A 23,402-nucleotide genomic window follows, 5' to 3' on the forward strand; every position below is an offset into this window, starting at 1 on the left:
AGGCCAGCCAGGGCAAATAGCTCACAAGACCCCATCTCCAAAATAGCTAGAGCAAAATGAACAGGAGGGTAGCTCAAGCAGTAGAGAGCCTGCTTTGCAAGTGGGAAGCCCTGAATTTAAACCCCAGTCCCACCAAAAAAAAAAAAAGGTACCTCAGCCAAAAAGACCATAAAACTACAAAGTAAGCACTACCAGTCACTACTGCTAGAACAAGGTTTAAAATCGACCTAGATCCTAATGCCCACTCTTCACTTACTCATGGATGCGCCTCACTAAATAATTTAGCTTTTTCAAGCTGTACTTTTTACATCTGTAAAATGGGTCAGGGGTACCTAAGCATCAAGAGACCACTGAGGAGACTAAATGAGAAGGGCCTACTAAGCAGTAACTCCTTAATAAACGCATCATTACAGCAAGCACTTCAAAGCCCTGTACTAATTATAAACCCTTAAGAATGAAACATGAGGGAGGCAAATTCTGTGGCTCTGTGTCAGAAAAGCCATGCTGGTTGCAGTAATTAGCTGCAGGCATGCCCCCTTCTCCATTACTAAACAGCATGGCGTGGCAGAAAGTCTTAAACTAGCAGTTGGCAAATCTAGATTCCAGATTCAACTGTGTCATTAACTCTGTGAGTGACCTTGGGCGATCACTTAGCAAACCTAGGCTTAGTTTCTTTATCCAAAACGGACCATACGTCCACTAGAGCCACTTGCAGCCTGCCCGTTCTAGAAACCTACTGATCCGCTCATTACAGCAGAGCCACACAGCAGCCTGACAAGGCTGTCCGTACAGTAACTGCAAGTCCCCTGTTTCTCAGGCAACCCAACAGTCTTGTTATGATTTATATCCCATCTACTTCAGAAACAATTTGTGGTGTGTTAAAATATGTAAGCCCTGGTAGATAGCCCTGGTAAAATACAAAGAGAAGTGTCCCAAAGGAGATGGGCACGGAACACTTAGCAGGATGCACTTGTTTCCAAGTGCAATGACACGTAATCACCCAGCTGGCAAGAATCTTGGAATTAAACATCACCTCTTCTAGGCTAGACTAATCAAAGATGCTCGGGAAACCCTTACTGGTTCTAAGATGGGAAACTGGTTCAACTTGGAGGACAGTAGCAACTAAGTTCCCTAAGAACAAAGCAATTTATGAACAAACAAGATACCTACTGCCATGGTATGCTGTGTTAAAAGCTACTGAGAACAAAGACAAACCTCTGAGCAGCCTTGGTATGAAATCAACAACTGGCAAAGGTGAAAGACCTCACTATAATCAAGAACCTTCATTAGTGGCAAAGTTCCTGCTTCCCAAAAATGTTCAAGAGCTGAGGGAAGAATGACAAAATTCTACACTAACCTGTGTGAATACACCAGCCAGGACACACTCGCAGTAACTAAAGTCACTGCTTGCTGGATCAAAGACACAGTGCTGTAACAAGGTAACAGGGCTCTGTTCCACCCATCTTAACAAAACTTAAACAAAACCAAGGTATTACTCCAAGAATTCTTAGCAGAAAACAGACACCTCTTCTGTTTTGTGACTAAGGGAAGAAGATGAAGTGATTTACAGAGGGATTCTGAATTCTCAGCTCTGAAGCCCCTACCCCTTTGTATGGCTGTTATTTGGTCCCTTTCTAGTCTCCTTGAGGACCACGATTTATGCAACCTGAGTCACTTGCAAAAAAAATTCCATTCTAATACTGTTAACTCACCCCAAAAGGTTATCAAATCTTTTTCCTTCCTTTCTCTTCAACCAGAACAATTCTATTTTTAATATTCTAAAGCGAATCAAGACTTACAATTTGTCCTCTACAATATTTCCCTAACTTGTCCTGATGAATTTTCATTGCTAAGTTCAGAAAAGGTGAAAAATAAAGAACGAAGCAAATAAGCTTTGTACTAACAGCGCCGGATCACACCTGCTCCAAAGAGGCTTGTTTCGTCAAAATTTCCAGTTCAAACAGCTGCTCAACCTAGCACAGCACTAGCTGCTGCCATCACTTGTTCCGTCAGTCCTTACGCAAGTCACTCATACACAGGAGCCCATGGAACGAGGCAAAAGCTGGTGAACAGTAGGCTGAGGCAGGGAAAGGGGAAACTAGAGGCCCTATATTACCGCCATCTCCTCTCCCACTCTATTCCAGTTAAGAGTCCCAATGAACCTGAGAGCGCCTTTATGTCAGTACTGTCACTGCAGGCACTGAAGCCCTCAAACAAATCCCAGACCAAGAACCCTAGGCTGGGGCTGGGGCTCAGTGGCAGAGCACTGAGCGAGGCCCTGGGTTCCATCACCAGCACACGTGGTGGTGGTGGGGCTTATCTATTTAATCTTTAGCAGGTGCGTTTAATGCAAGACGTGTAAGAGCGTCTCTGGACAAACATGTTTGTTCTGAATCCTCTCTACCCTGGTGGCCCAGAAGACATCACTTTTGAGAATAGCCAGTGATCACAAAGCATCCATCAAGTAGCACTGGTTGCTTAACTTTACAAATATACTAAAAAAAACACTTACTTGTGCATTTTTAAAAGTGAATTTTGGAGCTGGCACAGTGGCTCAAGTGGTAGAGCGTCTGCCTAGCAAGCATGAGGCTCTGAGTTCAAACCCCAGTGCTGACAAAAAAAAAAAAAATGAATTTTGTTGTGGATGACTTATACCTCAATCATTAAAAGTCTCCTCCTCACAAAAAAAAAAGCATTCAGCAAAAACCAATACCCAAAGCATTTTCCTTTAAATCCCACAATATAATTTTGCTCAGTGCTCTAAGGAGGTGCTACAGACTGCAGTTTTGTCTTACACTCTTCTTACTGGTGGAGTTCTGAGAGGCAATGGAAGTGGGAGGGTGTGAAGAACACTAACACCATTACTTCAGACACTCCTGCTGCTCTGAGAATTCAAGTAACCCTGATTACTTAACACTGCTCAGGCTGGCTCCCATCTAGCAATAAAAAAGACCCAGTGAGGTACAAACTGGAACATTCCTTCAGAAGATGTCTGTTCTAGTCACGTTAACCTTTGTCTTCTACATTTTCATTCATTTCCCCCACATACACCTTGAACTCAGGGCCTTCACCTTGAGCCACTCCACCAGCCCCCCCTCCCTTTTTTTGGTGATGGTTATTTTTGAGATAAGGTCAAGAGAACTACTGACCCAGGCTGGCTTTGAACCACGATCCTCCTGATCTCTGCCTCCTGAGTAGCTAGGATTACAGGCATGAGCCATGGCACCTGGCGGGGAGCATTTTAATGAGAATCACTTGGCCAATTTAGTTGGCTCTGCAGAGAATTGCACTTAAATGGATTATGCTTAATTGCATTTACATAGGCTCTATTTAATCATTTTTTGGAAACCTATATTCTTCTATTTTCAGAGATCCAAGGTCAACATACTGACTCTCCAGTTCTGAGTTGAGATGGCTGAACACAGGCCATATATACCCATCAGCTTTCTGCGAAGTTGAATGACATTCGCTCCAAGCAGCACTGTTATTTTGGAGAAAGGACAGACCAGCCTGTTTCTGGGAAAAATGACAGCTATCCACTGTAGACAGGCACTGTTAGAAGTTATTCCATAGCTGGGTGTCTAGTTTAAAAACACTCCCAACTGTGAATTTCAGCTATGGCTTGACAATGAAAGACTAGGCCTCAACCCTACTGTCCATTTCTTTGCTATAACAAACTTGCAAACTTTTGGGTTCCCTGGGAAGTTGCAGTCTAGGTGCTATTTCCAATCTTCCTGGCACTTCTCTCTACATCACTGATGGTGGCACTTTCTGGATCTCATTCGTCTTAGACACCCAGGTGAGGCTAACATTCCTACCTGGCTCTGCAGCTCAATTTAGAAAATCTGTTCTTTTTCAGATATCCCACACACCATCATTGTTTCAGCATTAAGTGACATTTCACAGAAGCAAATGAAACAGTCATTGATACCAAAATAGATTTTTGATTAGAAAAAAAAATTACCACAACACAAGGACTCCCTGACAAGCACTTCCTAAGGCATTAGTGAATGTCAGCAAGAAAGAGTACCGCCCAATCACTCAAAAACCACGCCTGGCTCTAGGGATGGTTGTCCCTTAAATTGCTGATGGCTGCATCAGCTGTAAAGGGAGTCACGTTTACTCAGACTGGTGCTGGTGGCTCCAGTGAAAAGAGGGAGACCAAGAAAGAAAATGACTAGATAGATGGAACCTACTGGGCACTAAGCAGTTGTAGGAGCTGGTGCTCCTACTACTTGAACTAGTTCAAGTGACCAAAGCTTCCTCGTTCAAAAGGAAAACATCAACCACCCTCACAAATAAAATACCAGTCAATAAGCATAACCAAAATCCAAACTGTGTGTTCTCCTACATTCTTCACAGAAGTTATTTCTCCAAACTCCATCCTTTTACCTCTAGAGCAAACTGTAGCAGAAGTTTCAGAGAAACTAAACTCCAAGAGCATTTAATCTAACAAACACTACAATACAGAACTTCCCCACCACCACCCAAACAGGGTCTCACTGTTGCCTGAGCCGGCCTGAAACACCAACCCTCCCGAGTCAGCCTCCAGTGCTGGGATTGCAGGTATTTCAGGCGAGCACCGGTAATACAGGTCACATCTGGCTGCAATACAGAACTTTCCACAGAGGAATCAACAATATGCTCTCACTTACAATGAGCTGGCAAAGTCTCTGATTCAGCCCACCAAGGTCCTAGAGAAATAATCAAAGAACTATTTGATTATTAATTAAAGGATTACGGCCTTTTTCCTTTTTTTCTTTAAGACAATACTGACAGTTCCTCAAACACCAGTACGGGGAGAATACTTAAGTTCACTCATTGGACATTTTTACAAAATCAGTATCTGAAAGCCTGCTACCTACCACTTAAGCGGCTTCTAAATAAAGGCAGTTATTAAAGACTTGAAATCACAGGAAAGTATGTGTAGAAATTTCTGGCCATTGACAACCATCAAGTTGTAAGTATTCCAGTGTCTCAAGAAACAGACCAGGCTACCGACACAAACTGCGTTTTACACCAAGCAACCCCAGTAAGGTCAAGGATCTTAAAGCAGTGAAAATTCTAAACGTGTCACTAACAAAGGAGGAAAGTCTAAATCCGGCTTCAGAAAAATCAGCATGTAAATCGATGCGGTTTCCTACCGTACGTTCTTATTAAGTGAGTAATCTGAACTTTCTCAACTTTTCAAGCATACAAAATGTTAAGGGTAGGGGAAAAAAAAAAAAAAAAGATCTTTGTATGGCGAGCCGACCGACAGTTCCTGACCGACCGCTCGGCTGCAATGCATCTTGGGATTCCTTCAGGACGGTTCGGTGCCATAGATATTTAAAACGTAATTATGATTCCAAGAGCAGGAGCGGCAGCAGGGGAGGCTCAGGGCCTACGACGAAGGGACAAGTCCGGCATTCATTCGTCCTCCCCAAGTCTCGCCTTTCTCGACGCCCACCGCCCGGCTCCATCTGTCCCCACTCCCGGGCCTCGTGGCGCTGGCCGGCCGCGAGTCCTCTTCGTCCCATACAGTCCCCATTCTCAAGGGTGACTGCGGGTCTCCAGGGGAGGGGCGACCCCTGGCCTCGCCGGGGATCCGGGTTCGGGACGCCCCACCCTGACCGGCGGGCGCCGCTGTCAGCGCCCCACGTGCCCCGAGCTCGTGGCCGCGCGTCCCTCCAGTCCCTCCCACCCGACCCGACCCGACCCGACCCGATGGGTCCCGCGCCCAGGCCCTTTACCCGAAGGGCCTCCCGCGCCGCTGCCCGCTCCGTGGTCGCCGGCTGCCCCGCCGGCCGGGAGAGGCGGCGACTGAGCCGGGCCCCGCAGGAAGGACGGCACGAACTCCGCGGCGTGGACGTTGGGCACGAAGGGCTTGGCGTTGACGTTGAGTTGCCGGCTGAAGGCCGCGCTCAGGTTCTCCCGCTGGGCCTCGGCTGCCGCCGCCAAGGAGCCGCCACCACCGCAGGGGCCCGGCCCGGGGGCCTCCATGTCCGCTTGGTCCCAGCAGTCGGGCGCCGAGTCGCTGCTGCTGCCACTGCTGCCGCTGCCGCCGCCGCCGCCGCCGCCGCCACCACCACTGCCGGGATCCATGATCGGGGGGGCCGTGTGTGTGGTGAAGAGAGGGCGGGAAATGGAGGCGGGGGCGTCCCGCCGGGGCGGAGCAGGCCGCGCTGACCCCAAGGAAGACAGACAGACACAAGGGCCGGCGACCAGCGACACGATCTCCGGCGTTGCCGCGAAAGCAGCTCTAGTCCCGACTCCGCACTCGCGACAACGGCGGCGGCTCAGCCCTCCACCTCGTGTGTGCCAGTAGATCTCCTCCCACCCAACCCCAACCACCGCCGCCGGCCTCGCCGCCAACCCCACGCCCGGCGCTGATTGACCCCTCGCTGCCACCCGTACCTTCGCCTCCGTAGTTCCCGGCCCCGTCCGCCCCCGTTTCCGGCTATGAAGCGCGGCTGAAGACGGAACTACGAGTTCCGACAGCTCCAGCGCGACCCCCGGGGCGGTTTTCGCGGGGGCCGATGGGAGTCGGAGTTCAGGGGCCGGGCGCAACCGGAAGCGGTTCTAGTTTCCGGCAGGCCGGGCGACGAGGTGGAGGGCTGGTGGCGGCTCGTGGCCCCACCTGTCACCGGGTGAGGGCAGAGGCAGGCCGTGCGCAAGTCCGGGCGGAACCGAGGACCAACCCCCAACGCAAGGGTCCACTCCAGCCTGGGAGGCACCGGAAATGGGAAAATGGACAGCGGGTCTAGCGTGGGAAAAAATCGTCTGAACTCTTGAAGCTCTGCTCCCTCCCTGTGCACCACCCATCCTGCCTCATTTCTCTCCCTCGTAGTCTCCCTACCCCAGCCGGAGCTTGCCCTACATTTCAAAGCCGACGCAGAGCGTCTTTCCTTTTATGTGTTCTTTTGGAACCTCGACAATAAAACCGAGAGATGATACACCTTAGACCGCAGCGTGGCGCGTAAAGGTCCGGGCCCAGGCTGTGCCGGGCGGAGGGATCGTTAACTGGAAACTTGGGGGACTCCCCTCACCGGAGCCTCTCCAGCACCCATTCCTTCCGGCTCCTTGCAGATTAAACTGCATTTCCCTTGATGCGTCCCGCTCCACCTGGACCTGTATGGTACCGGGCTGTTTCTTGTGCCACGTTAGGTGTAAGTTATTCTAAGTATTGGGGGCGTTTAGGTAAGCCTGGGAAAAGTAAAAAGAGAGAGGAGGCTTTTTGAAAGCTCTTACTGCATGAATTAGGAAGGCGTATTGTTCTGAGTGCCTAGTAAATTCTCCTGTAATTCACCATGTGGAGCCCAAGACAAGAGAAAAACATATTGTTGGGTTTTTTGTTTTGTTTTGTTTTTTGCTTTTTCTAAAAGGAGTCTAGACAGAGTGCAGCTAACCTGCCTGTAAATTGTAAAATAAGGGAATGAGCATACAGAAAACATGTTTCTTAATAACCTTCAAAACAAAAACTAACAAAACCTAGGTCTAGGTTTGATTTTTCGTTTTTGTTTTTGATGGTGGTACTGGACTTGAAACTCAAGCCTCGCACTTGCTAGGCAAGCACAGTACCAGTTGAGCCATCCTTCAGCCCTTGAATTTTAATTTTAAACCTCTATACTGTAAAACTAAAAAAGAATCTGATAACACAGAAACAAAATGAAGCCTGCCAAGTTACTTTTAAAAACGTCCCACACTGTAGTAGTTTGAGTTTGTTTTCTAGTAAACTAGCAAGTTTTGTTTTTGTTTTTTATTCATATGTGCATACAATGGGTAATTTCTTCCCACTTCCCCCACCCCCTCCCTTACTCCCCACTCTGCCCCCTCCCTCTCCCTCCCACCCCCTGGATACCCGACAGAAACTATTTTGCCCTTATCTCTAATTTTGTTGTACAGACAGTATAAGCAATAATAGGAAGGACCAAGGGTTTTTAAACTAGCAAGTTTTATAGATTTCTTTTTCCTTTCTGCATTTTTTTTTTAGGGTCTCTATGTAGGCTAGGTTGGCCTTGAACTCTGATCCTCCTGCCTCATCCTCTTAAATTCGTTCGCTACCATACCTGTTTTCATCTTTCAGTCACAAGAAAATACACTCTGGCAGGGCACCAGTGGCTCACACCTGCAATTATAAATACTCAAGAAGCAGAGATCAAGAGGATCGTGGTTCCAGGTCACCTTGGGCGAAAAAAAAACACTGTCTCAAATAAAATGCCTTGTCAAGATTTGCTGTCCCCAAGCCACTCCTGAGAAAATGTCAGCACACACAGCTGACTCAAATAGTGAAGCACAAAATTACCTCTGCAACCAGCCTGACCCTGGAAGCCACACTACATTGCTCCTTGGCCCTGGGCACACTTGGGTAGGTTACTGCTTCACATCTAATTGAGTTAACAGTTTGTGTGCCTGGTACTTTTCCTAAGGATAAAGGCAGAAACTAAGACTGCTGCTTAGAAAAGCAGTTGCTGTCATTAACTTCCTTGTCTCAGAGTAGGATAATTAGGGATTTTCAACAGCTTTAGCCAGCCAGGCCAGCAGCAGCAGGAAAGAAAAATCCTCGTTAATTACGTGTGCCAAGGCTGATTAACTCCAGCTTTTCTCAGTCTTCTTTATGTTCCACCACCCAGTAGAAGGCCAGGCATATAAAGGTGCTTAATAAACAGTAAATTGGACAATACTGCCCTTTTATACTCATTCAGGGCAGTTGAGAACACAGAACTAACTTTCAGAGACAGCTCTTCCGAGAACTTCCTGCTGTGCCCTGGAGTGCACACAGGACTAGTTTGACAGCAGCTTTACTGGGGAAAGCTACACTCGTTCCAGATCTGAATCACATGGCAGCAGAAAACTACCTTCCAGGGCTGCCGTTCCTAGGTGACTGAACCCAGCACCTGACACAGAATAAATAAGCACATGCTCCACCAGTGAGCTACAGCCTCAGCCCCTCCTTTTGTGCTCTCCATCCTCCCTAAGACACTGTCTCCCTCTCCTGCACCCCCCACCTTTTGTCCTGTTCCTGGATCTGGAACTCACCTTGCACTTGCTAGGCAGGTGTTCTACTACTTGAGCCCAACCATTCCTTCCCTCACCCCTCCTGGAGGTACTGGGATTTGAACTCAGGGCCTACACCTTGACCCACTCCACTAGCCCTTTTTTGCAATTTTTTTTTTTTTCAAGATTAGGGTATCACAAACTGTTTGCCCTGGCTGGCTTCGAACCCTGATCCTGATCTCTGCCTCCTGAATAGCTAGGATTACATGCATGAGCCACAGGTGCCTGGCTTACCATCCCTTTTTTAAACTGAGTCAGGGTCTCAGCATTTGTACATTTTAATCAGCTGCACAGTACATTGTTTTGCTTTTCTAATCTAAGAGTTTCTCTTCTATGCTTCCAACTCTGAGGGTGATAGGAAATTTACTCCCTATCCAGGGTTTCAGTGGATGAAAATGTTCACATTCTGACTCTATGGATCCATCTGTGGATTCAACGCAGATGAAAAATATTCAGGGAAAGATTTGCATCTCTACCAAAAATGTAGTCTTTTTCTCTTGTTTTCCCTAAACAGATAAGTATAACAACTCTTCACATAGCATTTATATCAAATTAAGTATTATAAGTAACTTAAAATAAAAAAGAAAACAAAGGTATAACTAGAGATAATTTAAGAGATATGGGAAGGCTGAGGATGTAGCTCAATGGCAGAGCACTTACCATGTTTGAGGCCTTGGGTTGGATCCCCAGCCCCACAAAAATTAATGAATAAACATATGAGAGAGTACAAATACTATTACGTATATGCGACTTGACTTGAGCATCCACTGCTTTTCCCAAGGCAAGACTAATGTTATAGTCCACTGGTTCAGTAGCTTAATTATATCATGGGCCCACTTTTTTTTTTTTTTTTTTTTTTTGGATACTGGAAGCAGTCTTCTGCTACGTGAAGTGACAGCTATGCATCTGATTCGTTTAGAATGCCCAGTGGATCCTTGCACCTGTATGGGCCTGGTTACCTGCCATGTGGCTTTTTCCTCTCCTGAGAGTGCCCTTCCCTGGGTCTTCAGCTGTCATTCTGCTCTTATGTTCTGTCCTGGAACCTCTACCCAGCTGTTTTTTAATTGTGTTGGCTCTCAAAAACTTTTTTGCCTAGGCTGACCTAGAACTACGATCCTCCTGATTTCAACCTCACATGTAGCTTGGGATGACAGGGGTGTGCCACCTCAACCAGTTATTAGTTGAAATGGGGGTCTCACATACTGTTTGCTTGAACTGGCCTCAAACTGCAATCCTCATGATCTCAGCCTCCCAAGGAGGTAGGATTACAGGTGTGAGCCAGCAGCACCCGGCTTGACTCATGTTTTAAGATCAGAAATAAAACAATTCTAGGCTGGGTAAGTTGCTGCATGCGCATAATCCCAGTACTCTGGAGGTGGAGTCAGAAGAACTCTCCTAAGGCCAGCCTTGGGAAAGTTATCTGGGAAAAAAAAAATAGGAAATAAACGTTATGATACCCCTCAAAAAAAATCAATTATCTGAGCTTAGTGGCACTTACCTGTAACTTCAGCTACTCAGGAGCTAAGGCAGAAGGATCATTTGAGGCCAGGAGCTCCGGGCTAACCTGGATAATATAGTAAGACCTCGTCTTAGAAGGAAGGGAGGGAAGCAGTGGGACGGGTATTCTTTTGGCATAATTTTAAGTCCTAAATTTTAAGGTAGGACTGATGTTATAGTCCACTAGTTCAACAGCTTAATTATATCATGGGCCGACTTTTTTTTTTTTGGATACTGGGGATTGAACCCATGGCCTAGTCAGCATGCACTCTACCACTGAGCACTGAGCTACCCCTTGCGCCATCTTTCCATCCATGTCTGCATTGACTGTTGGCTCCATCCTCAGGCTGGTCCTGTCATAGGAGAAAGGGTCGAGGAAGATCTCAAGAGAGATCCTCAGCTCATTTCCTTGCCACCCCTTTCCTGTTTCTGGTTCCTGAATGTGCAAGACAAAAAGAACTTTGAGGTGATTCATGAAGTAGGACGTGGACAAAGATTTTATTAGTTAAGTCGCACGGAGCAAGCAAGAGATAGTGGGAGAGACACACACAAAAGTTGGTGTACTGAGTTATTAAAGACACGGTGGGGGGTTGGGGATTTAGCTCAGTGGAAGAGCGCTTGCCTGGCAAGTGTAAGGCCCTGAGTTCGGTCCCCAGCACCGAAAAAAAAAAAAAATAAAATAAAAAAATAAAAAAAATAAAGACACAGTGGTTCTGTCACAGTCATTTGTGTCAGCTAAGTTGGCTGGGGAGTTCAGCTTCGACTCTCCTCCATGTATGTAAGCTCCTGATGTTCGGCACCTGGCAATGTTCAGTCATATTGCAGTTGCACAGTTTTACAATGTCACTCAAGCATGGCGACACTGGTTCCAGGTAATCGGTTCTACTAATTAAAGGGTATTGTAATATGGGTGCCTTGTTCCTGTAACTTTTACAGACTTGCTGTTGAAAGCATTTTTAAGTTCAAATGAGCATCTGGGGCAAAACTATTTCTGTCATATATTCTATTTAATTGGGAACTGGGGAGTGCTGAGAAAAATGTGTCTGCTTGCTTTATTTAGTTAACGTTTAATCTTCTAGCAATCCTCCTTCAACTGTAGCTTATGTTCTTGGAACTGATAAGTTTGGGGTTCCCAGAGACCAGGTCTCCTTAACTGATATAAGTGATGCATGTCTGAGAATTGGCCAGGTGCTTTCTTTTAGGAGATTTTTGTTTAGGGCAGAAAAGCTCATCTTTGCCAGGTACCAGTGACTCACACCTATAATCCTAGCTACTAGAGAGACTGAGATTGGGAGGATTGTGGTTCAAGGCCAGTCCACGGAAATAGTTCAAGCAATCCCATCTCCAAAATAACCAGAGCAAAATGGACTGGAGGTGTGGCTTAAGCTGTAGAGCACCTATTTTGTGACCTCAAAGCCCTGAGTTCAAATCCCAGTCCCATCAAAAAAAAAAAAAAAAGAGAGAGAGAGAAAAGAAAACCTTATCTTTAGGAGACACTTTCTTTTAACAAGGTCTCCTTTGACTTCAAGCATGAGTTTACTGGATGTTTTCCTTCACGCGTTTACCCAGCAGCTGCTTTTGCAGAGCACGAGGGACATCATTAATGCAAGGTTAAGCGCGTGGCCAGCTGCTATGGCCTCCTATTAATACGGTGCTTGTTCTTAGCCCTGGCTCTCGGTTCCTGTGCCTTAACACCCTGATCTAGCCTGCTTTAGTTGCAAGTCCACTGCAGAGCTCCAGAGGCTCAGTGCCAAGTCCAGAAAAATAAGACACACATCTCACCCTGCTATTCTTTTCTAGGAATGAACCTTTTCCCTGGAGCCCTCTAAGAGGTCCTTCCTGTCCCCCTGGCCCACATGGGGTCACATAGCTATTCCTGACAGGGAGATCTCTCTCACCCCCTTTTTCATCGTGGGAAAATATGCACAACATAAAATCTACCACCTTAACCATTTTTAAGAGCACAGCCCAGTGGCATTCATGTTGTTCTACAGCCACCACCAACCACTGTCCCTCTCCGGGACTTTTCCATCTTCCCCAGCTGGAACTCTGTCCCCAGTAAATGTGAATGACCCATTCCTACCGCCCCATGTGCCTGGCCACCACCATTCTACTTGCTGCCTGTACCGATTTGACTACTCAGTTACCTCACGCCGTTGGAACTGTTCAGATCTTGTTCTTTAGTGACTGGCTTATTTCACTTAGCATAGTGCTCTCAAGGTCAAACATGTTGTGGCATGAGTCAAAATTTCCTGTCCTTCTTATAATCAAATAATATTCCATTGCCTGTGTGCTGCTCATCCAGTCATCTCTTGATGGACTCGTGGAGTGCTATAGGAATAACGCTGCTAAGAGCATGGGTATACACACGTACACGTCTGTTTGGTTTCCTGCTTTCAAATCTTTTTCTTTTTCTTTTTTCCCCGCAGTGGTGAGGATCCAACCCAGAGTTTTGCACAACCTAGGTACATGGTCTGCCTACATCCCCAGGCTCCTGCTTTCCATTCTTTGGGCATATATCTTGAAGTAGAATTGCTGGATCATATGTTAATTGTATGTTTTTGTTGTTATTGTTTTGTTTTTGGCAGAGGCCTCACAAATGCCAGGTAAACACTCTACCACCAGCCAAGCCACATCCCCAGCCCTCTGTTGTTGGTTTTTATTTTTGAGGAACCCTCTGCTCCTTCCACTGCAACTGCACCTTTTCACATTTCCACCAGCAATGCACAAGTTTGCCAATCTCTCTGCATCTTCCCTAGCACTTATTTTCCATTTTTGTTGTTGTTCTTGTTTTGTTCTGTGTTTTGGCAGTACGAGGGCTTGAGCTGAGGTTCTGGTGCTTGCTAGGCAGGCGCTCTACCAGTTGAGTCACGCCCCCAGTCTTTTTGGTTTTGTTTTTTAAATAGCCAACTAATAGAGTGATGGGGTATCTGTTTGAGGGAGGAGAATTTCTTAAACCAGCGGAGTACATAGTTGGTTATACATGAAAAATCTTTTTGGGGGAACCTTAAACATATAATCCTCAAAGACTCTGGTTTAGTTGATCCTGGGTGGGACCAGCACATTGGGTTTTTTTGTTTTCTCGCATTGGGGATTGAACTCAGGGCTTGCTAGGGAAATGCTTTACCACTTGAACTATACACCAGTACTTTTTTTCTTTTTGAAGGTATTGGGATTTGAACTCAGGACCTCACACTTACTAGGCAGGTGCACTACCTCTTGAGCCACTCTGCCAGCCTTGTGTGAATTGGGTATTTTTGAGATAGGGTCTTACTTTTTCTCCGGGCTGGCTTTGAACCTCAATCCTCCTGACCTCTGCCTCCTGAGTAGCTAGAATTGCTGAAGTTATAAATGAGTCTAGTTAGAAGATTTGGTCCTCGAGAGGAGGAAGAATCCGAACAGAACACCTGTGCTAATCCTCAGGCATCCTAAATCCATGTGGGAGGGAATTTCCAGCCTAATTTAACAGAGGATTTGCAATGGAAATGGACCTCCCTGGACTCAGAGGGGATGGTCAGGGGTAGGGAGCAAGGTTCTGTAAATCAGGGTGTATGGTTTTTAAAAGTCCCAAACTTTCCCTACGTGATCACAGGCATGACCCACCGGTGCCAGCCAGGTTCCAGTACTTTTGCCTTCAGTTTATTTTTCGGGTAGGGTCTCATGTATTTGCCCAGGCTAGCCTCAATTGTGATCCTCCTATTTTTCCCTCCTGAGTAGCTGGGATTACAGGTATGCAGAGCCTACATTGGTATATTTTAAATACACCCCGTGCGAGGCCAGGTTTAAGAACAAGTAGCCTAAGAACACACCATCTATCCGAAGCAAACAGTGGCCATTGGAGAAGACGTCACTGAGTTCAACGCGTGTTCGGTGCTTCTCAGAAGCACCCCTCAGAGCAACTGAGGGCTGTGAGTCCTCAGTTGGGCTTTTGTCCTTGCTATGCATAGTCAACTGTCAGAATTTGGAGCCAGAGTAATGCCAGCCCAGAACTAAAATGGACAAACGATTCTGCAGTCGCTGCTTAATTTCCTAAGCCAGCAAACTTTTATCAGAGTCATCAACAGATATTGTGGCAAACTGACTGCTTTTGCATGTCCGTGCACCTTTCTGCTTTCATATGGCTTGCTTGTTTTTAAAAACTGGGGGGGAGATGGGTGCGGTGGCTCACGTCTGTAGTCCCAGCTACTCAGGAGGCAGAGATCAGGAAGATCGAGGTTCATGAGATCCCATCTCAAAAAACCCATCATAAAAAAGGGTTGTCAGAGTGGCTCAAGTGAAGGCCCTGAGTTCAAGCCCCAGTACTGCAAAAAAAAAAAAAAACCCTGTGGGGGAGGCCCCCCCATTTTAAGGAGACAAAGGAATACCTAGGAACAGATGGAATATGGGGATGGACTGGGCCCCATGGAGGCCCAGACCACTGTGGAAGTAAAAGCCAAGCTTGCAGAGATGTTCCTGCAATGCAAACCATGGTCCCAGGAAGAGCCAGCCAACCTCCCTTCCTGGGGTCAGTGGCCTGATCTGAGGTATAAAACTTACTCTGAGCCCTGTCTCTCAGTGTTATGCTCATTTGGCTATCCTGCCACCATCTAATAATCTTTTAATAGCATCCTAATAAATCTTTGCTTTCTCCTACTCCCTGTTGGTAAATTCCTTTACCAATGTGCAGCTCCCCAAATCCCCGACAGCAACTTTATGGAGCTATCATTCACGTGCCGTACAACTCACCTGTTTCAAGCGTATTGCTCAGAGGCATATGGTGTGTGTCTGTAATCCCAGCATGCAGGAAGCTGAAGCAGCTGGATCAGGAGTTTGAGACCAGCCTGGGCTACATATTGAAACTGTCTCAAAAATAAGCAGTGAAGGGTACAATTCAGCGGTTCTTAGTATCTTGTAACCATCACCAAATTTCTTCCCACTTATTTATGTCTGGATCAATGGAGAAAAAGTATGGAATGAAATGACCCAAGAACAGGCAGAGAAGGAAAAGAACCAGGAAAAAAGGAGTGTTTTGTTTGTGTTGTGTTGTGTTGCTTTGTTTTGTGGTGCTGGACCTTGTGTATGCTCGGCAAGCCACTGAGCCCAAAGGAGCCCTCGCGCATCACAAAATACACAAATCTTCACAAAGAAGACTGGATTGTGCAAGATAATTAAAAAAAAAAAAAAAGGTAAAGAAAGACTGAGTGGATAGCAAACGCTATTACAACTTCATTCATGCCAGTGTCACATCACAGTGACCTTCAGCTAGGTTGGCTACCTCCCCTGCCTCCAGTGTGTTAAGCGACTTTTTAATGATCTGCTACCAAAACCAGTTGTTCCAGTTTCTCCAGCAATCAGAGCGCTCCCAGAGGAAATGTCTGCCTCCCCAGCAGGCACCTCGCCTAAACCCTTCTACAGAGATGTAGACAGTGTAACCCTGGAGGTTCCCTGGTGGTGTCAAGTCACTCACCCCAAAGTTTCCCTGTATTTCAGGCTTTGTGGCTGTGGGCTAGAATGGATGGAATGCCCAGGACCTTGGCTAGCAGTGCCCAGCGTGCCCTTCTCCGCCCTGTGACAGCAGAGCTCAGCCCTCAGGCAGAGGCGCCTCCCTGATTTACACTGGGAACTGCAGGCACAGGGCTCTTGAGGATACCATTGCATCCCTGCATCCCTTTGGCACAGAAAGGACCCATAATCTCAGGGTGCAGAGAAAGCCTGCTGACAAGCACTTCAGGCACCTGCAATTTGACGCATTCTGCAGAAATCAGGCCCATTCCTCCTGAGTGAGCTTCTAACGTCACTCAGCATGTTTATGCCTGACAGCCTTGGCACCTTTCTCTTTCTTTTTTTTTTTTTTTGGGTGGGGGTGGGTCTGGGGTTTGAACTCAGGTTCTCAAACTTGCAAAGCAGGTGCTTTACCACTTGAGCCACTACTCCAGTCCATTTTGCTCTCGTTATTTTGGAGATGGGGTCTTACAACTATTTCCTCAGGCTGACCTCGAACCCTGATCCTCCCAAGTAGCTAGGTTTACAGGTGTGAGCCACCAGCCCCCAGCTTCTTGCATGTTTTTACAGGCCCTTTGTCACAACCAGTCTGAACCCCAAAGTTACCAAATAACCTGTGGTCTTATCAGCTAGGCCTCTGGCTTGCAAATGTTCCATCTGGTAATCACAGGCTCCCAGCTGCGCCACGTGTTATCATCTACTACTCGCTATTTCTGAGGCCAGGGCTCCAGAGACTGGTGAGGAAGCCAATGTCAGAACCAAGAAGACCTTGGGCTCATTATAATCTCATTATAATGGCAAAAAAATTCCCAAGAGCACCAAGACAGATCCAATGTGCCCAAATTAGGGAACCAAAGAGCTGCCCTCTTCCCATTCCTGGAACTTTTTAATCTCTCCTGAAAGAAATTCTGCGTAGTAAACAATTCCCCATATCCCCTTCCCCAGACCCTGGTGACCTCTGTTTTGCTTTCTGTGCCTTTGAATTTGCCTGTTTTAGGAACTCATGTGAGGAGAATCATCCAGTATGGGATGTTTGTGGATGGCTTATTTCACTAAGCAGAACGTCCTAAATGTCCACTCATGTGGTGGCAGGTGTCAGATTCTCCTTTGGGACAGAGACGTGTCCCAAGTGGCAAGAGCAAGGCCCTAAAGTCAATCCCCAGTACCACTCAAAAGAAAAAACAACCCCCTTCTTTTAAGGCTGAGTTATAGTCTCTTGTGTGGATATGAAACTGAAGTTTTGGACCCCAGACCCAAACTCCAGGGAATCCACACGCCAGGTTCGGCCACCCGCCCCTATCCGCCAAATAAAGAGGTCTGGTGAAGGCAGAGAAGTTTATTACACGGCTGGGACATGTCGTGGGAGAGGCAGAGGAAGCCCTCAGCCCATCCTCAGCCATCTTCGGGGTACAGACATGAGCCACAGGTTTAAGCAGACAATGAATTAGGGGAGGGAACAAAGGCATGCAGAGTCAAACAGTCCCAGTCACAGGTGTGACTTTATTCTTCAGGGGTTAGAAGTCCTGTCCAGGGTCATTGTCACCTGGCAGGTGGTCCATCCTGAGGAGACTTTGCTGTGGCCAGCAGTGCCTAGTCATGAAGATGTTATCAGTTCTGTCCAAGGTGATTGCAGTGTGATTGCAGAGAGAATGGCTCAAAGCAAAGACAGATCCAAAATGGAGGCAGGGATGCCAAGCTTCTCCTGCTTTACTTCATTTACATCTCATCGAAGGAGTCAGTGCTTTTTTTTTCAGGGAAAGCCGTTTAAGCATCTTTTACAGATAGACCAGGTGCTCACCCACTCCCTGTCGTCGATGGGCACCTGCTTGCTTCCACCTTTTGGCTCTTGTGGCTGATGCTGCCAGGAGGGTAGCAGTGACCTTCTGGGTGTCCACTTACAAGTGGAATAACTGGCCTTTATGGTCGGTACCCTTCATGGCGTTTAAAAACTTATCTTTACCATCACAATGGCGCTGGACGCCTGTCCGTGTGGTCCACTATCAGGGAAGGTCAGCGACGCTGTGCACCTTGAGCCCAGGTCCATGGGCTGCAGGGCTGGTCTGTCTCCCACTCCCACCCTGGCCAACGCGCGCCCCTGGCGCTGCCCTGCTCCTTCCACTGGACACAAGCAGAAACGAGCAAGCTCACGCCCTGACAATGGCTTTTAAGGTTTGCGTTAGTGAATAGCTTGCTTTTTCTGATCAACTGAATTACAGGTAAATTAGAAGTAAGTCTCCTTGACTGTTTTTACTTTTATTTCTGAATTAGCACACACTAATGTTACGAGGGACTTCACTGTGATAGTCCCATACTCGTGTGCCATGTACTTCAAACAAGTTCACCCCTCCGTTCTATTCCCACTGTCCCCTGCTCCCCGCCTTTTTCAAAATGTTTGGTGGATCATTATGCTGTCTTTGTGTGTGTGTGCGAAGCATAAATCTCTTCTAATTTTTTTTGAGACAGGATTTTACTACATAACCTAGGCTGGTCTCGAACTCTTGATCCTCCTGCCTCAGTCTTCCAAGTACTGGGATTACAGGTATGCACCACCACACCTGGCTATACAGCTCTTATTTTAAATGTCATTGATTCAAATCCTCATCAATTTCTAAAGAAGATTGGAGGTCAGGTGCAGTGGCTCACACCTGTAATCCCAGCTACTCAGGAGGAGATTGAGAGGATCTCAGTTTGAGGCTAGCTGGGCAAAATGTTAGCAAGCCCCCCATCTCAACCAATAAAAAGCTGGGCATGATGGTGCATGCTTGTAATTCCAGCTCCATGGGAGGCATAAATATGAGGCCAGGCCAGTCCCAAGCAAAAACTAAGGCCATATTTGAAAAATAACCAAAGCAAAAGGGTTGGAGGCGTGGCTCAAGAGGTACAGCGCCTGCCCAGCAAGCGCAAGGCCCTGAGTTTGAACCCCGGTATTGCCAAAAAAAAAAAAAAAGAGTAGGCAAGGTATTCTTGATATGAACTACGAATAAAGTGAACCAGAACATATCATCAACTTCTGTAAATCAAAAGGAAAAAGAGAGCGGCACAGGGCTTAGTAGACCATGCGTGGAAGAAACCCAAAGGCCAATGCACGCCGAGATGTGCAACGCCACGAGTTAAGGGGGGATGAAAAAATTCAGCAACCCAACAAGAATGGTGAGTCAGCTCCGCACACACCTGTGTGAGTGTGCTGGGGAGAACCTGGACCTCGCTCCTTCCAGGCACACGCTCTGCCATTGAGCTATACCTCCAACCCTCTCAGGCATGTCTAGCTGGGCATGGTACCACACGACTGTAATCCCAGCACTCAGGAAACTGAGACAAGAGGATTGAGAGTTGCAAGCCAGACTGGGCTACACAGCAAGATCCTGTCTCAAACTACAAGAAAACAAAACAAAATGGAAGAAAAACTAAAACTCTGATTAACACCAAGTGTTGATAAGGCTACAGGGAGGTAGGGGTGCTGACTAACAGGGAAAGGGGGTACCGAGTGCCACCAGCTCTTTGGAGAGCGTCTTGCAGCGCAGAGCGTGGACCCCACAACCCGATTCCACTTCTGAGTACATTCCCCGTTCTCGACTGTCCCCTGTGCTGCCTGAGCAAATGGGTTTCCATCCCCTCGGTGTCCCCAGAGCCTCCACAGCGCCAGCCTCCAGCAGCTTCTGGCTTCTTCTACATAAAGCCTGTTACTGGGGCTGGCTGGGGGCGTGGCTCAGGAGGCCCTGGGTTCAAACCCCAGCACTGCAAAAACGAGAAACAAACTGGTACTGTTTCTCCCATGAGTTTGCCATGTGTCACAGATGTCCCCCAGGAGAGGGAGGGGGAGATAAACCACTCACCAGCAATCCGCTGGAATGAGCCAGACCCGAGAGTGTCAGCAGGACGGGTCCCAAAACTCCTCAGGGCGAGGGTGTGTAAGATCATTCCATTTAGAAAAAGTTTAGAACTCATAGCATGTGCAAGGCCCTGGGTTCAAGTCCCAGCCACTGTGGAAATGAAAGTGACTCCTGAAACACACTCTTTTGCTGTGGGCGGAGATGGGTGGAGACGTATCGCTGAAGTCAACCTGAAGACTGACTCTTCTTTTGCAGTACTGGGAATTGAACTCAAGGCCTTACTCACTAGGCAAGTGCTCTACCACTTGAGCCTCATCCTCAAATACCTCTGCACTTAGTTTATTTTCCAAACAGGGTCTTACGCTTTTCCCCAGGCCAGCCTGGAACCATGATCATCCTATTTGTGCCTCCCAAGAAGCCGGGATTACAGACATATACCACTGAGCTCAACCTTCCTTCCTTCCTTCCTTCCTTCCTTCCTTCCTTCCTTCCTTCCTTCCTTCCCTCTTTCCTTTCTTTCCTTTCTTTTTCTTTCCTCCTTTCTTTCTTTCTTTCTCTTTCTCTCTTTCTTGCTCCTTTCTTCTTTCTTTCTCTCCCTCCCTTCCTCCCTCTCTTTCTTCCTTCCTTCATTGCTTCTTTTCCTTTCCCTTCCTTCCCTCCTTTCTTTTTCTTTCCTTCTTTCCTTTCCTTCCTTCCTTCTTTCTTGTGGTGCTGCAAATTGAACCCAGGGTCTCACACATGCTTACCAAGCACACTGTCACTGTCACTGAGCTACACTCCCGCCCTGAAAGCGATTACTTTAGCAGGGGAGAGAAGGAAAAGGAAGGAAGACATAGTTTCACTGTATGTTCAACATTTCCTTTATTTTAAACAGGCTGATACAAATATTCAAAATACTTTCATGTGTTACTTCTAAGTGACAAATATACCCATGTCTGTTAGTTCCTTGTAACCTTTTTGTTTGGGATATTTTATAATTTAAAAAGTCTGTAGAGCAATAGAAATCTGTGCAGGACTTAGAGTAGGCCAGAACCTACCTTTGTTAAGGGACCATCATGGAAGATGCTCTCAGATACTTCTGAGAGGTCACAGCCCGATTTCCCTACAGGCCACAGAGGGAGTGGAGTGCCCTCTGCTGTCGCTTTGGCAACAATAACAAAAGTAGCCCAAAGACAACTGCTTGTTTCCCGTGGACGTCTCCCTCCCCCTACAAGGAAAGCGACCCAGCAACGATGGCCCCTTTATGGCCTCTGTATCTGTGCGTTTCAGCCTCCTCCGCTCAGCCATGGGACTGCTTACTCTAGTTCATGGAGCGAAGCGCTGCCTGATTTTAGAAAGAATCAAAAATAAGCCATGCTGGGCACTGTGGCTCATGCTTGTAATCCTAGCTACCTGAGAGGCGGAGAGCGGGAGGATCAAGCTTTGAGGCCAGCCCATGCAAAAGGTTTGAGAGACCCTACCTTGAAAATACCCAGCAGAAAGAAGGGCTGACTCAAGTGGTAAAGTGTCTGCCTGCCTAGAAAGCCTGAGGCCCCAAGTTCAAACCCCAGTGTCGCCAAAAAAAGGCCAAGAGGTCAGTGGCACACAACTTTTCAGGTACTTGGGAGACTGAGGTAAGATCTTTTTTTCTTTCTTTTGGTCGTTCTGGGGTTTGAATTCAGGGCTTCACACTTTTTCTACCACTTGAGCCCTGCCTCAAGCCCATTTTGCTTTGTGTATTTTTCTAATAGGGTCTCACTTTTATACTCAGCAGGACTAGACCAGGACCCTATTTATGCCTCCCATTGTAGCTGGGCTCACAGATGTGCTTCACCACGCTCAGCTTGTTTGTTGAGATTGGGTCTCCCTATCCTTTTGCCTGGGGTTGGCCTCAAACTGTGATCCTTCCAATCTCTGCTTCCTGAGTAGCTGGGCTTACAGGCGTGAGCCACTGTGCCCGGCCAGGAGAATCTCTTGAGCCCAGGAGTTGGCAACAAGCCTGGGTTATGTCGTCAGAGCCTGTCTAGGAAAAAAGAAGAAAAATAAGGCAGCATTATCGGCTGAATGTGTTTAATTTTGTCTTTTGACATGAGGAAAGAAATGGACTCCTGCACTAAATGGAGCTCTCACAGGTCCTCCCCAGGGAAGGGAGCCTGGAGGGGGTTGGATGTCTTGCAGATTGAAATGATCTCATCTCCCTGCCTGTAATCCCAGCAGTGGGGAGACAGAGGCAGGAGGAGCTCGACTTCCCAGCCAGCCTGGGCTACAGAGCAAGTTCAGGGGCAGCCTGAGACCCTGGGTGGTTGCCCCAGTCACACCTGGGCTCCGGGTTCTGGTGACCTCTTCAAACCCATGCACTTGCTCTGTGGAGTTGTGACCATCCCCGTGGGAATAACTTGGCCCCAGCCAGCGCCCCTAGGGGCCCAGGAGCTCCCACGGGCACAGCTAGAATTCCAAGGCCAGCCTCATCCCAAACCCGCAGGCCTGAGGCGCAACTTCTCAGCTTGGGCTTGGCGTCCTTGTCATCTGGCTGTTGTCGCCTAGTTCTTTTCCTTTATCACAAACAAACTGAGAAGGAAGCTGTCACTAGCAGCAGTGACGAAGGTGTCCCTTGCCATGGAAAGAAGGTTGTTCTGAAAGTACATACCAAGGAAATGAGGTTATGGTTACATGGCGTCAGGTACTGGTACCCGCAGAAGGCCACTGTCTCTTTGTTCAAGATGGACACGAGAAAGCTGTGGAGCTGTGTTAAAAATAAGGCAGAGCCCATGGGGAGGCTAGTGACAATGGAAAGATGCTCATCACACAGTTTGATTTAATGCTATTTAATACCCTGCCCCGCACACGCCTCTCCTTTTCCTCCTAAAAGGAGCTCACGGCCAAGGTGGTCCTGTCCTTGGCTTCAGGAAGCACTATCAGGCCACTGTCACCTTCTGCTTTGCTGAAGTCACCTCCCATCAGCCTGAGGAGGACAGCTCGGGTTGTGGAAGAGCTGCAGGTGGGATCTGAGGAGCCAGAAAGGATCGCTTGCACTGACACCTGACCCAGCCACAGTGAGGGACCGGCTGATGACAGAAGGAGCTCTTTCTAGGGACATATCAGCCACAAGGTCAGGGCTGGACTGTGGCTCGGGGTGGAGCCCTGGGTTTGATTCCCAGCACTGAGAGGGAGGGAGAGAGAGAGAGAGAGAGAGGAGGATTCAGTTTTTCAGCAGATATCACCTGTCACCCACTGTGTGCCAGTCAAAGGAGACCCTGTCCCTGCTCTCCAGCAGTAGCCGTGACAATGGACACAGGCATGGCACAGAACCTACAAGGCAGGCTGGGGATTGAACAGGAGCCTGAACTTGGTCCTTTTGCTTCTTTCTGGTTCTGCAAGGGACTTCAGTTCTGTCACTTCAGTCCCCTCACCTGTAAAATGGGGAAATCAGTAGTAACTATCTCACAGGGCCACTTGCCAGGAGTAAGTGGGTTAACCCAGCTGGAGCAGCCAGCACAGAACCTGGGGTACTGCAAGAGTTCTCCACTAAAACTATCATAATCAACGAACAAGATGGTGAAGTGGCACCAGTGGGCAGCC

The 23,402-nt window shown here is 47.6% G+C and overlaps 1 protein-coding gene across 3 annotated transcripts in view; it reads right to left on the reverse strand.

The window, feature by feature from the left end:
- Positions 1 to 6,781, reverse strand: part of Gspt1 (G1 to S phase transition 1) — a 30,586-nt gene extending 23,805 nt beyond the window's left edge. For 2 of the 3 annotated variants that reach the window (XM_074059630.1, XM_020167259.2), the window contains exon 1: positions 5,733 to 6,335. In XM_074059630.1, the coding sequence (XP_073915731.1) occupies positions 5,733 to 6,084 (352 nt within the window). In that variant the 5' untranslated portion in view covers positions 6,085 to 6,335. Of the gene's footprint in view, positions 1 to 5,732; positions 6,336 to 6,396 lie in introns of those variants that run through there. The other variant, XM_074059631.1, reaches the window with a different exon arrangement.
- Between the last annotated feature and the right edge of the window lie 16,621 nt (positions 6,782 to 23,402).

The sequence above is a fragment of the Castor canadensis genome, chromosome 17, assembly GCF_047511655.1.
Source record: "Castor canadensis chromosome 17, mCasCan1.hap1v2, whole genome shotgun sequence".
NCBI lineage: Eukaryota > Metazoa > Chordata > Mammalia > Rodentia > Castoridae > Castor > Castor canadensis.